The sequence below is a fragment of the Mytilus edulis genome, chromosome 13, assembly GCF_963676685.1.
Source record: "Mytilus edulis chromosome 13, xbMytEdul2.2, whole genome shotgun sequence".
Taxonomy (NCBI): Eukaryota; Metazoa; Mollusca; class Bivalvia; order Mytilida; family Mytilidae; genus Mytilus; species Mytilus edulis.
In genome coordinates this window covers 58975675-58989681 of record NC_092356.1, presented here as the reverse complement: position 1 = coordinate 58989681, position 14007 = coordinate 58975675, and the positions used below count along the sequence as shown (strand labels likewise).

The window sequence follows — 14007 nt, the reverse complement described above, 5'->3', positions numbered from 1 at the left end:
CCCTTCTCTGACAACGTGGTCTCGATCATTTTTTGTTAACCATCTACGATTATTTCATTATTTTTACGTATACAACCGCGGTTGAACCTGTATTGCTTCAAGGAAGCATTCATGTTATCAAGGGATTCATTACAAGTCCATTTTACGAAGTTGTCCATCCATCACTCTTTTCCAAATGGATCAGAGAAAAAAACGAAACGAAAAATTTGTGTAAATATGTAGAAAATATCGATAATTGTCAACCAATCATCAAAATATATCAATTGGATAATGCTTTAAATTTAATATAAACATAGGATGGCTTGGATAAGGAATGGCATTTCATGCTACCTAAGCCACAAATGTAAACAGGAAGTTGTGTTAGCCATTAAGGGAGATAATTTGGGAAGGGAAATCTTGACAAACTTATCTGGTGGCAAGTCTTCAAATATTTATAAAATGATCTCAAACACTACCTCTAAATGTGATAATTGTTTCAATTGGCAAACATAATTTATTTGATTGGTAATTCAACGTTAAAAATTAGATAAAAATCTAAAAAAAATTACATAGGATTTCTTTCATATTCATTTTGGAACATGTTAGCCTTTTTTAAGCAAGTCTTTGATAACATTTGAATATTATTGAAAGGGCAATTTCATTTCTTCTTTTTAAATACTTAACTCATTTTTATTGAAAAGTTGTAATTTGCTAGAAATGTTAATAAAAGTTAATGAAAAAATACTAATCTTGTCATCATTGTCATTGAAAACTTCAGTAAATTTATGAAGTTGTAAAGGATGTATAACTAGTTTATAAGTCAAACAACTAAAAGTGCATATTTACTCTCACACAAAACAATTGGAAGGATGGTAATGAAATCAAATCATATAAATTATCTAGTTATTTTAATTTTTAAAACATAATATTTAAAATGTAACTTTTTTCCATTTTAGTGAAAGCATATGTATACAAAATGCATGTTTTTGAATATGAAATATAATATCAACAACATGGTAGTTATATATAAATGTAACATTATGTAAAAATGGTGAATGAATCAGTCATCGCGCGCTTACCGCAGCGCTATCAAAAAATCCTGGGGAGAACACTGGTTCATAAATAAAGTTCTAATTGACCCTCATAATTTTAAATCATCCATTTTTGCTAGCTTTTTAACAAGCTTACTGTTTGCATCATACATGTATGTAACATGTTTCTTCCATACTTTTAATTTTCTTTAGTTTGAATGGTAAAACATAATTGCAAAATTACAGTGAAAATTGTGTTGTAAACATTTCAATAATTTCTAGATGTATGTTAGGCATGGATATACAAATATGGACTGAAACAACAAATATCCAATATAGCTCATTAAACAATCTTTAGGGACCTATAAACAAAGTTATAGCTGACTATTCAGTATGGGTTTTGCTCATTGTTGATGGTTGTACACTGACCTATAGTTGTTAATTCCATGTCATTTGATCTCTTGATAAGAGATGTCTCATTTGCAATCATACCACATATTCTTTTATTGAAGGCTATATTTGATTTCAACTGTAAAAAAAAAAAAAAAATTAATTGCTCAATTTTTTGCACAATTTTTTTATTTATTTTTAAAAAAATAACATGGTGAAATTGAAACAGCAGCCAGAAAATTACTGATATAATGTTGATTTTGTTTATTTTTTGTCTATCTATTTATCCTAATTATTGAAATCTTCAAATGGATTAGTGCTAGAAACTATCTATTATGAATTAAAATAAATCACAAATTTATGATCAGTTTACTTTACATATGAAACAAAGAAGATGTGGCATGATGGTCATCATAGTTTGTTTATTAGTGGGTATCAACCAGGGTAAACTGCTATAACTGGATAGCAAATAAGATGGCTGATGAATCAAGGTGGTGTATCTGAAAGGAAATAAACTATTAGATTCAAACCGTTAACCTGACAAAATCTTTGTTGGTAATTTAAAAAAGAAATATATCCAAAGATAACATATTCCATATTGTTTTAATATCTGTTGGGGATTATTGTAACATTATTTTAATAGGTGTATTTTAGTGCTGTATTATTATCACACTAATTTTGATTTGTTTATTTCAGTGCCATACCATTATTGGGATATTTACCACAAGATATGGTTGGAATGTCCATCTTTGACTTCTATCATCCTGAAGAATTTGAACAGCTTTATAATATTTATAGACAAGGTTAGTGTAAATATCTTCTGGCTACTGATATGAGATCTGATATATCATGGATATGATCCCTGTTTACTGAAATATAGTGCTTGTGGCCTGATTATATCTGGAAACAGATTCTTATTATAAATATGCCATGATGTCCTCATGGCACATATTCTTTTATATATAAATGTATTGAATGCAAACACATTTTTACCAGACAATTAAAAAAGTCAAATCAAAAATATACTGAACTCAGAGAAAAATATAAAATGGAAAGTCTCTAATCAAATGGCAAAATCAAAAGATAAAACACATCAAACTAATGGACAAGGACTGATCTATTGATGACTTGGTACAGGCATTCTTTTTTATGTAGAAAATGGTGGATTGAACATGATTTTATAGTGCTAAACCTCTAAACCAAAGAATTTCTAAAGTGTTTATAGCTATGACAGTTTTAGAATGATTTTTTTTGCAGTGGTTACTTCAAAGGGCACAACCATTAGTAGTCCAAAGATTAGATTCAGGACCCACAATGGGGACTGGATTTATGTGAAGACAGAATGGTCCAGTTTTATTAACCCCTGGTCCAAAAGATTGGAATTTATCATCGGTCAGCATACAGTCATCAAGTAAGTTTGAATATATTTTATAATTGGAATGTACATAAACTTTGACCTTTCCCTTAATATGCAATAGTTTATGAGGCATAAGAAAATAATATATTTTTGTTTGCCCTCACCCTACTTACCCCCAAACAATAGCTGCCTATTCAAAATCTTGTAATGTCCTCATGTGAAAAAGTGTTTTCAATCAGATAGACATGAAGACCTGAAAAAATCTGACACTTAAATTTCTCTTTGGTGAAAAAAAAAAAAGTGTTTAAGTAGGGTTTGGGAAAACTAAATTATTTTAAGTGTGGCCTAAGAGATCTCCTTTCGTATTGGTTGTAAAAGCTCAGGTTTAGTTTATAATTCTTTCATCCTCAATCGAACAAACAAACATATTTTTTACTTTCACAAATTAGCAATTTTTGCAAGGTTTATTTATGTAACTTTGGTTCAAGTAAACACGTTCAGGAAGCTAGTTCTTCTTGGGAGATGTGTTTTTTGTAAGCTTGTTGATAAATTTTAATGAATTGTTGCGTTGTTTACTAACACTTTATTTATACAATTTTGCAATTTGAGGGAATATGGTATGATTACCATGGTGACACTTACCACCAAAGATCGTAGGCTTTTATTAAACTTGCATACAGGAAATTGTATTGAAACGTCACAATCGTAAGTGATAATATGAAAAAGAACCAATAGGACGAAAGATCTAATTAACAACTTTTGCACGTGTTATGACAGTTAGATGACGCCCATTTGATTTTTCCATATTCAAAACATTTTCATTTTTATTGTACTGATATTTTACTTTAACTATTTCTTTACACGTGTGAACTTACTGACTGGACATGAAGATGAAATTATCAATGTTTTTTAACAGGGGACCACAAAACATAGATGTTTTTTCACCACCACCCCGTCAAGAATGTATTGCTGAGGAACCGGAGCAATATCATAAAAATCTCAGATTAATCAGAAAATTGCTACTACAGGTGAGTTATTTCTAACAGTATGAGTTTTATGCTTTGTATGTTGTGTTTTGTGTACTATTTATTGTGAGTTGGTCTTTGTCTTGTTTATCGCACCACTTAGTGGCATATGTTTGACAAAAAATCATATTGGTCAAGGTAGTTTTTGATGAGGGCTATTCCAGAAAAAAATGTATCGGGGGGGTTTGAAGGCACTTTTTGCAAGCACCCGCCACCCAGACAATTGTAATTGAGACTTATAGTGCATTATAGTGTGAAAAGTTGCTCTGATACCCATCACCAATGTATTATTAATATAATGTGCCTTCCAACCCCCATACATTTTTTTCTGGAATAGCCCTGAAGTTGAAGTCCAACCATTTTAATACTAAGTACACATTTTTCCTGTGATATAATTTTTCTAATATTAATACCAAATTAAAGTTTTGACCCCAATTTCACAATCCACTGAACATAGAAAATGAAAGTGTGAGTGGGGCATCAGTGTACTAAGGACACATTCTTGTTCTTGATCTTTCTTGAGAAGAAATTTTATTCCAGGTGATGTTTTTCTTTATAAAATTATTAAAAAAAATAAAACCCTTGCCACATTAACTGCCTTTACTATAGTAACAACATGAACAAACACTAATTGTTATTTTATATAGAAATAATTTGTATTTTCAGCCTGTAGTAGATGAAGCTAGAACCGTTGCCCTAAACATCGTAGAAGAACCGACTGAAGATGTTTCTGTTAGTCCAACTCCTGGTAAGAGCAATAACTATCAAACACTGTACAAAAAAACAATACATGGGAGGGTACATGTGGGGAAATTTTCCAATCTAGATCTGTTAATCAAAGTTCTGGTAAGAGCAATTAAAATCAAACACTGAACAGAAAATAATACATGAAAAGGGTAAATATGGGGAACCTTTCCAATCTGTTAGCCAAATTCCTGGTTAGGCCATTTACAAACAAGCTTTTAAAGGAAAGTGTTACATGGATACACATTGGGAAACATTCCTAGCAACATTTACCATCTAAGCATTACAAAAGAACAATACATTAATAAATACCAAAAGAAGGTTGTAATCAAAATCAGTCTTAAGATACATTAGACAATTTTAATTTCTAAAGTACTAATTTTAGACAATAAAGATATTTGTGACCAAAGGGAAAAACAATTTTAACTACAGTATTGATTCTTGCCAAAGCTACTAAAAGGGGAATTCATTTGTATAAGTAGCTCTTGCATTTCTTTTATTCTTATCAGTATAAAAAACACCAAGTTTCATTCACATAAAAAGGGGTATTGAAAAAATTTTGCTGAACAGCATTTCTTTCTTTTTTTTGCAAGTTCTAAGATTTATTTTTAAAACTGTTAATTTCAGATGGTGACACAGAGGAGACTTCAATCAGAACCCAAGAAGCCAAGAAGAAATTACAGGTAAAATTTGTAAAAAATAAATGCTCATGCAGTATTTTCATGGTAAAAATACAATATTTGATATAAAACAGCTGCAAGATTTTTACAATAGCTAGTGGTACATTCAAACACAATAAATAAAAGTTGAAATTGTCAATTTTGCTGGACAGATTGGTCGTTAAACAAAAATGTAGTGATTTTCTGCTACTAAAAAAATAAGATGAACCCCGTAGATATATCCTTAGTCTTTCATCATTTATGATTAATTTGAATCTTCCTAATTAAGTTTTTTAAATGGTGTGGTGGAAATTTGTAGTTGTAAGTCATTAAAATCACAAAGTGTTGCATTCCATTATTGTTTAAACGTGATGTCAAAGTAAATTATTTGAATTTCACCTGCATTTTATACAGAAATAGACACAACTAATAAAGTTGATGGATTTCACCTGCCTTTCATTCAGAAAAAGAAGTTACTTATGCAATTGATTGTCAAAACAAATTAGCAGAAATTCACCTGCATTTTACTCAGAAACAGGATTTAATTAGTTGATTGTTTATATAAATTAGCAGAATTTCACCTGCATTGTTTAACTAAATTAGCAGAATTTCACCTGTGTTTTATTCAGAACAGAAGTTACTATTAATTAAAAGATTGTTTGTCAAAATAATTTAGCAGAAATTCACCTGCATTTTAATTGTCCAAATTACCTGCGTTTTGTTCAGAACAGAAGTTACTATTACAGCTAATTGTCAAATAAATTAGCAGAATATCACCTGGGTTTTATTGAGAAACAGAATTTATTAACCTTTGTGCAACAACTACATTTTAAGTCAATTGTCTAAAAAGGTGAGCAGAATGTATCATTTTATATTCGATTGTGATCCCCTAGATATAAATATGATCAACAAAATGATTTGATATTTATTTATTTATTTGAGTTAATAAACAATGACGTAAAATTATAAATTATGACATAACTGACTTTCTGTTTACAGTCTGCCACAAGAAATGAACAGTGTAATGAGATATTGGACGACAATTTATCAGGAACCTATGAACAACTTAGCTACACAAACAATATCAAAAGGTTAGTTATATACAAACAACATCAAACATTGTTGTCAAAAGATCAGTCATAACTCTATGATGACTTTCCTTTGATTTGACAAAAGACAAAAGTAAACAAACTGTGAATTATGACACAGAGTCAAATTGTTGTCAAATATTCACAATTTCATTTGTCTCTACTGTAACTTATTTCAAAGGAAAGTATGACACGCCTATCTAAGTGTTAATTGTCTGGCCAAGGCACTGTCATTGTAAATGTCAGGAATGTAAAGTGTGTGATATTAAAGGGCACAGCTGTTTATTTGTTGATGTAATGCCATGAAGAATTGTGGTAATCCCTTTCCTTTGTTTCTGAATAAAAAAAGTTCAATTTCTAAACTTTAATTGTTCAAGCCTTTTATAAAAAGTTAATACATGATGAAAATAGCCTGAAATTGATCAATATAGTCTCTAGTCAGTTGCCATTTTATTGCATAAGGATTAGAAACTAGGATTCATAAAAAAAAAAACATTACATAGAAACTGCCTTTATAGTACTCCAATGCTTTGATTCATATGTAGATAGATATAGGAAGATGTGGTGTAAGTGCCAATGAGGGGACTTGATAACTCAAGTTTTCTTTTATGTATCCTTATCAAATTTGTACACACTGCACAGTTTTATAATAATAAGATTCATTTTGACTTTGATGATTTTCAGATTAGTGAAGAAAACTAATGTTTCATTTTGTGTAATAAGGATGTTTTCTTATAGTTAACAACATCACAAATTGCATTTTGTGTTTGCCTAATTGTGAAATAATACCCCACAAAAGTTTCACCACAAATGTGAAAATGTCCCAGCTTTAAAACACGGCCTATTCCATTCCTATGAATACAAGAAGTTTATGGTATAGACAATTTTATCCAAACTTTAGAAATATAAGATTTGTTATTTTATTTTAGATTTTTGATGAGCCAACCTAAAACCTATTCATCATCATCAGACAAGAGAAGCGGGAATGACAGTTACACAGATGACAGTAATGCCATTGGTTAGTATTCATCATTTTGTTGAGAAAAAAATATTATATTTTCGAATAATATTTTAATAAGTTTGCACAATTTCAGAATCTAAATGATTTTAGGAATTGTTTCAACGCCAAATGAAATCAAAATAATGTCTTTGGTCGAAAATGTCAATGTACAAGACATTTTTTACAAATTGTAAGTTTTGGTGTACACTTTTGAAAATATTTCCCAGAATGCATTTGAATTTGGAATGGTGAATTCTGAAAGATTTTTTTTGTAAAACTATTGTTAAATCTTGTCATGATTAACTGTGGTTTAGTTGATCAGAAGTATTTTCCTATACGGTTAAATAATCATCGTTCCACAAATTATAGAAAATGTAGAAAAATATGTGTTGGAGTAATTAAATTAGTAAGTTACGTTGAAAAGATATTCTCTTTGATAATTAACAAGCTGACATGTTTTATTGTTGTTTTTCATCTCTCAATTAAGTCATTATCTTCATAATAATTGTTTATTACCTTTACAGATTCTGACGAAGTACCTGATTTTGGAGTCGACATTCCATATCCAAAACCACCTAGTTTTTGTAGCAGCACCAAGGTATGTTTTATTTATAGAACAGCCTCAGAATAAACTTTTGCAGTCATGAAGATTCAAATTACTCTCTTTAACCTACAAATTACTTTCTATAAAGCAAATATTTTAAATACAGAAAAATTTTGGAAGTATTTTCAAATTTGTCATTTGTGGTATGTCCAAAATGTGTAAATAGGGCCGTTTTATTTATTCATAACACACATTAATTGAAAAAATATCACTTAAACAATCGTCTGAAATTTACACCTTAATTGTCACAAATTATGTATTCTTCTTCCTTTTTGGATTGTTCTTTTCACACCCATAGTCTATTTTAGATCTTTTTGTAGCTATAAATTTGTCCTATTTGTGTGAATATTTGCCCCACATTGTTCCAGTTAAATGTTCATACAATTTAATACTTTTGTATCACTTTTATATTCATTGTTTGAAATTCACAACATGAATTCACAAGTATCACTTATAGAAGAATGATCATTTGAAAATCAAAATAAATGTGTATAAATGTCATTTATACAATGATTTTCTGAAAATCAAATTTGAGTTGTGTAAATGTCATTTATACATGTTATACAATGATTTTCTGAAAGTCAAATTTGATTTGTGTAAATGTCATTTATACATGTTATACAATGATTGTCATAAAATTAAGACTGAACAGCTCAGACCCCAAAATTTGAAAGCAGAGAATGGAGAAGTACTTGAAAATATGAGTAGCTACATTATCAATAGGGATCTAAGAAGCCATAATCAATATAAGGCGAATTAGGTTATAATAAGTTGTAAATCTACCAAACACAATGCACATCAAGTTGCATTATTTGCAATAATTTCTGAATTTACAGTATTACATTACAATGAATGATGATTATTTTTTTAACCAACCCACACAATAAGTTTTGTTAAATTATGTAACAAAAGTCCACATAAGTTAGTAGTAATGAAGTTAAGTTTTAGTCCCTATGTCAAATTAGAATTTGTATCTTGCAGGTACTTGTATCTGAGAAAGAAGATATGGTCCCTAGTCCATCTTGTCAAGCAGAGGAAATTGGAGAAGAGACCAGTAGAGAAGCACAGATTATACTTTTACCCATTCAAGAACCTAATGTTCTCATGTCATTGACACAAGAGACACTTCAAGAACATACCAAACAACAGGAAAAAATGTACTTAGAACAGGCAAAACACGACAGCAATCTGGTCTTACTCAACATGACCAGTAAATATAGTGTGCAACAGGAATCTTCTCATGGGTTAAAACGGGGACATTCCACCGATCATGATGAAACCCGTAGATTTAAATCATTCAAAGCAGAGGATGTCAGTATGTTGTGTCCACCTTTTCCCATGACTACAACCGGGCCTGTATTGAAACCAGCAGGTGGACCACCCAAAATAGCCTTTTCTAATATGTATGGAATTGGATTGACACCACAGGGTACAGGGGCAATGTATCAAGGTGGAATCATGCCTGTTGTTCAGTTGTCACAACAACCACCAATCACTAATGCCAACCCAGGAAACATACAATGGCCGTACTATCCACAATCAGGTTAGTTGAATAAATGTTTTGAATTATATTGGTTGGTATCAAATGCCATTATTGCTTGCAGAATATAAGGTGCTCAATTAACAAGTGCTATATTGATAATATAGGAGGATTTCATTTGACAAATAAAACTCAAACTTATTGATAGAAATTGACATATTTTTGGATATTTAGATCAATAAATTTACAAATATATAAAAGATAAGATGGAAAAGATAAATATTTTCATTTTCATAAGATGTAAAATTTGGTTGAACTTGCTAATTATCTCCCCCTGAATGAAATATGCTTTGCCCTAAAGTTATCTTTCTTGGCAAAACAAAATGACTTGCAAAAGTTAAAAAAAAAAAAGACAAAAAAAGTTAACTAAAAAATTTATAATTATGTGCTTCTCAGGTACTGATAGGTAAGGAAATGTTTCTTTTTTTATTTCTTTTCATGACAATTACATTGTTTCAGAAAGATTTGACCAGTTTGCCATTTTCTCTTATTCATGCTGTATATTATGATTATACTTTTTAATAAAAATGTATTGTTTGATTTCAGGTTTATCATTTTACCCACAAGTGATGGGAGGATTTTACCAGCCAATGACTGTTCTATCATACCCCATGCCTTTATGGACAGGTGGAGATACCAGAGGGGTGGCCACAACCAGACATAAGGTAAATATTTCACCTCATCACAAAAAAGCAAAGCTTTTGCAATCTGTTGCCGTCTGTCATTAAAAAAATCAAATCTTCTTCTGGGAAACTTTTGAATCAATTCAAACTTAATTACACATGACTGTTACTCATGTTACATTTCCTATCACCTCTCGACAGACCAGTCCCGTCATATATTGCGGTTTTTAATACCCAATGGTTTTTAAGATTTCTCTGTCTTTCACTCTTTCTACTGTAAGATTCTTAATTTTTTACTCTCTTTAAAGAACCATTCAAAAGGTAGTAATGTTATTTTCTTTTGCTATAACTAATAAATTGATATTTTTTTTTACTTTTCTTCTAGAAACAAAAGATTCCATTAATTTAGAAACATATTTACTCGTTTTTGATAATTTCTGTATTTCTCTAATCATACAATTCGATGTAAGTAATAAAAATAACTATGAATGACTCAAATTTATTAGATTTTTGTATCATTGTAAAACATGTCTATTTTTAGGCGATATTCACCCAGGCTGGCGACAAGGGTAGCACTGCAATATCAATCTCAGACTCATCATCGGGAGAGAACACAAGTTCTTCATTGATGTACCTACTGGAGCTTAGTAATAACCAAGAGGTAAGCAAGCATATATATCTGGAAGAAAAAAATTTAAACAAGAATTTAAAAAAAATTAAGGATTACTTACAGAGGCCTTTTCACCTAATTACCTTATTGCTATAAATGTGAAGAAAATCATTAAATACAGTATTCTATCATTTATTACAAAAAATGCTAACCTAACACTTTATTCAGGGTACATACATTATTTTTTGTGATCAGTTAAAATCAAAATCTAGAGAAATTTACACATTTTCAGCATTTTTATTAGCTCTTTTATTGAGTATGCTAATTTGTTAATGTTTGTTCAGATTGCAAAAGCAAAAGAATCTAAAGCTTCAGCTACAGCCACAGCCACTCAGAGAAAGAGGCACTCAGACCCTCCATGGTTGTTCGGAGTTCTCTGGGTAGAGGGGATACAAATGAGATACACAGTACCTAGACGGAAATTCAACAGAATAATGAAAGAAGACCGGGATGCATTAAAGCTATTGAAGCAATCTGATGTGTTACTGAAACAAATGGACGAATTAAAAGAAAATATAGAAAAAAGTCAGGAGCCAACTGAAGTAAGTTTAATGTTAGGAATAATAGAAGATGTAGCTTACATGTCAATAAGACAGCAAACCAACAACTTAAATAACCAATAGACATCTTATATTGAACATTCGTAGATATAAGAAGATGTCACAATTAGTTATAAGTAAACCATGATAGGTCAAAGTACAACCTTCAAGGAACATTGGCCTGCACCGAACAGCAAGCTGTTAAGGGCCTTAAAACAACTAGTGTAAAACAATTTTTACAGAAAAACCAACAACCTATAAGTATGCTTGAAGGTCACATGCAATTTATAAATAAGTAAAGAGAAAAAATAAGTTTTTGATTGATAAATATAAAACAATTTGAAATTAATGCCTAATAATAGGCTTTATTCAAGTATTGAAATGATCTGTTATAAAGATAAAAAGGGGGGGATTGATTTTGTTAGTAAAGATACAAGTGTCTAAAGTGTCTCTTATTTTATTTAGGATGAAGAAGCTGACTACCTGTTTATGATTGACCCTGATCTGTTTAAAGACGATAGTTCCAGTGATTCACGAGAAATTGTAGCCAGTCAGAAACTAAGGTGCTCGTTAAATTCATTTTCTGTTTCTAAAACCACAGACGAAACAATTACAAAGTCAGGTGAGGATAAAAGTTTCTCAGAAACTTGCAATTCTCTCGTTGGTGATGAAATGGACGAGCAGGAAAAGAAGAGCGAGTCAGAATGTGATTCACTGCAGAAGTCTGGTTATAATGACAGTTCTATTGACATGGAGTCACAAAGCTCAAAGTCCAGTGATCTAACGCCTAGTGATTCTAGGAGTACTGATGATAAAGGAAGTTCAATGAAAGAGTCCGATACACAATCATCAAAGTTATCGGAGGGAAACAAGGACTCGGAATCGGAGAATGACGTTAACCAGACTCAAAATCTGGCCCGTCAATTTGATCAATTCTTTGTTAAGAATCCAACTCAATTTAAACATTCCAAAAAAGGCTTCTGGATTAAAGAAGCTAATATGAATGAAAGAATAGCAATGGAGTATACTTTAAAAAACAATACAAGGAAAGATGTTCTTTTAGATGATTTGAACAGGTTGAATGAAATGAACCAATCAGCTGTGGTTCAAAACCAATTGTCTAATCTGTTAGAAGACTTAAAAACTGAAGAACAGAAAATATCGTGTCGTTTTTGTGAATCTCTGGGAGAAATGTCTTCAAATACTAAATGCTCAAATTGTAATAGGGAACAAAATATGAAAAAAATGAACGAGAACTTTTTTGAGAGTCTGTTCATGCAGCCTTTGTTCCCACAGGACATGTCAGAAGCTTACTCATTGGAACATCCAATCAGAGATTCACCTGATATGGAAGACTTATGTGATATTATGGATGCAGTGGACTAAACATTTTGAAACAGTCCATTGTTTCTTGTCTGTTTCATAGACAACTTTTACCATCATGCATTTTTGAACATTTCCAATGTCCCAATGCTAATGATATTATTGAAAGAAACCATTTACATCAATTTACCTGGGGTTAACTTATTCAGAAAAGGAACTCGAAATTGGTCTATTGTAAATGATTATATGGTGGTCGCAAACATCAGGAGGTCACTTCCGGTAAAGATAGAAGTCCCAAACAGAATGGAGTTGAACCATGATGAATGTGATCGAAAATGTGGCAATGAATATTTAATAGAAGTCATGGAGATTTGTAAAATTTGTTACCATTGAATAACAAACAAACAATAGTTAACATAATCTTGATGCATTCTACATGTTCTATCACACATTTTATTGTTTTAACTAGCAATTTACTATCAGGTTTTCAAAAGTTGTCAAGTAAAATATCCTCTTTAATATGAATTTATTTTTGACAATGGAATAGGGAGCTACTGTACTTTGTTTTTCACATTATGCCTAACAAAAAGTTGATGCATACATTACAAAACAGAACAGAATTAGAGGCTCTATAAAGTGGAGATGACTGTTTTGACAATCTAACATTTAGACAAAAATGTGTAAGGCTTTTATTGATAAATTTATTTTTAAATATACATCATAATTCATTTATCCAATATATGTTCATTTTATAACAGTATTGAATATGTTTTAGGATATATCAATGGAGTTGTGCAATATGTCTCAAGTGCTCTGGACTTTTGTTTATAACAAAAATCTAGAAACTAATCATGAAGGTTAAACATTTGTTCTGATGATAGCAGATTAAAAAAAATGGTGAAAATATTGACAGTATTCGTGGTATTATTACCTTTCATTAGTGTAAATAAATAGATTTTGCTGGTTCAGAGTTATATCTATAATACAGGAAGCAAATCTAGGACATGAGACAAAAATCTTTTTTTACAATATTGTGATAAGTTATATTTATTCATGAAGTTTATTATTTGTAAGTAAATGAAATATATTTATATGTTGTTACATGTATTGAAATGTTTCAAATACTGAAAATAAATTATTTCCATTGTATTGTTTTCTTTTTTTATAAATTTAATGATTACTTAGGAGATAACTGTATTGTATTTTAAGCTCCAACGGAATCAATTGGGGATTTGATGGTCGCAAATTAAGTTTACTGACGACCCGTTAGCGGAGACAGTAAACGGGTATTTACGACCATCAAATCCCCAATTGATGCCGTCGGAGATTAAAATACAATATTGTTATCTCCATTCTAATGAAACTGACAGAAAATAACGTTAAAACATGTATTTAAAATCTGCCATATGCCGTCTGCGCTTGCGCGTACGTCCCA

General features: G+C 30.7%; 1 protein-coding gene across 3 annotated transcripts in view; it reads left to right on the top strand.

Moving 5' to 3' along the window:
- LOC139500630 (period circadian protein homolog 2-like) overlaps positions 1–13721 on the top strand; it is a 41526-nt gene extending 27805 nt beyond the window's left edge. For all 3 annotated transcript variants that reach the window (XM_071289384.1, XM_071289385.1, XM_071289386.1), the window contains exons 11-23: positions 2097–2203; positions 2658–2811; positions 3674–3785; positions 4449–4530; positions 5154–5209; positions 6185–6276; positions 7203–7291; positions 7798–7871; positions 8859–9420; positions 9964–10082; positions 10582–10701; positions 10995–11252; positions 11715–13721. In XM_071289384.1, coding sequence (XP_071145485.1) covers positions 2097–2203; positions 2658–2811; positions 3674–3785; positions 4449–4530; positions 5154–5209; positions 6185–6276; positions 7203–7291; positions 7798–7871; positions 8859–9420; positions 9964–10082; positions 10582–10701; positions 10995–11252; positions 11715–12635 — 2746 coding nt within the window. In that variant the 3' untranslated portion in view covers positions 12636–13721. The remainder of the gene's footprint in view (positions 1–2096; positions 2204–2657; positions 2812–3673; positions 3786–4448; positions 4531–5153; positions 5210–6184; positions 6277–7202; positions 7292–7797; positions 7872–8858; positions 9421–9963; positions 10083–10581; positions 10702–10994; positions 11253–11714) is intronic.
- Positions 13722–14007: the final 286 nt, after the last annotated feature.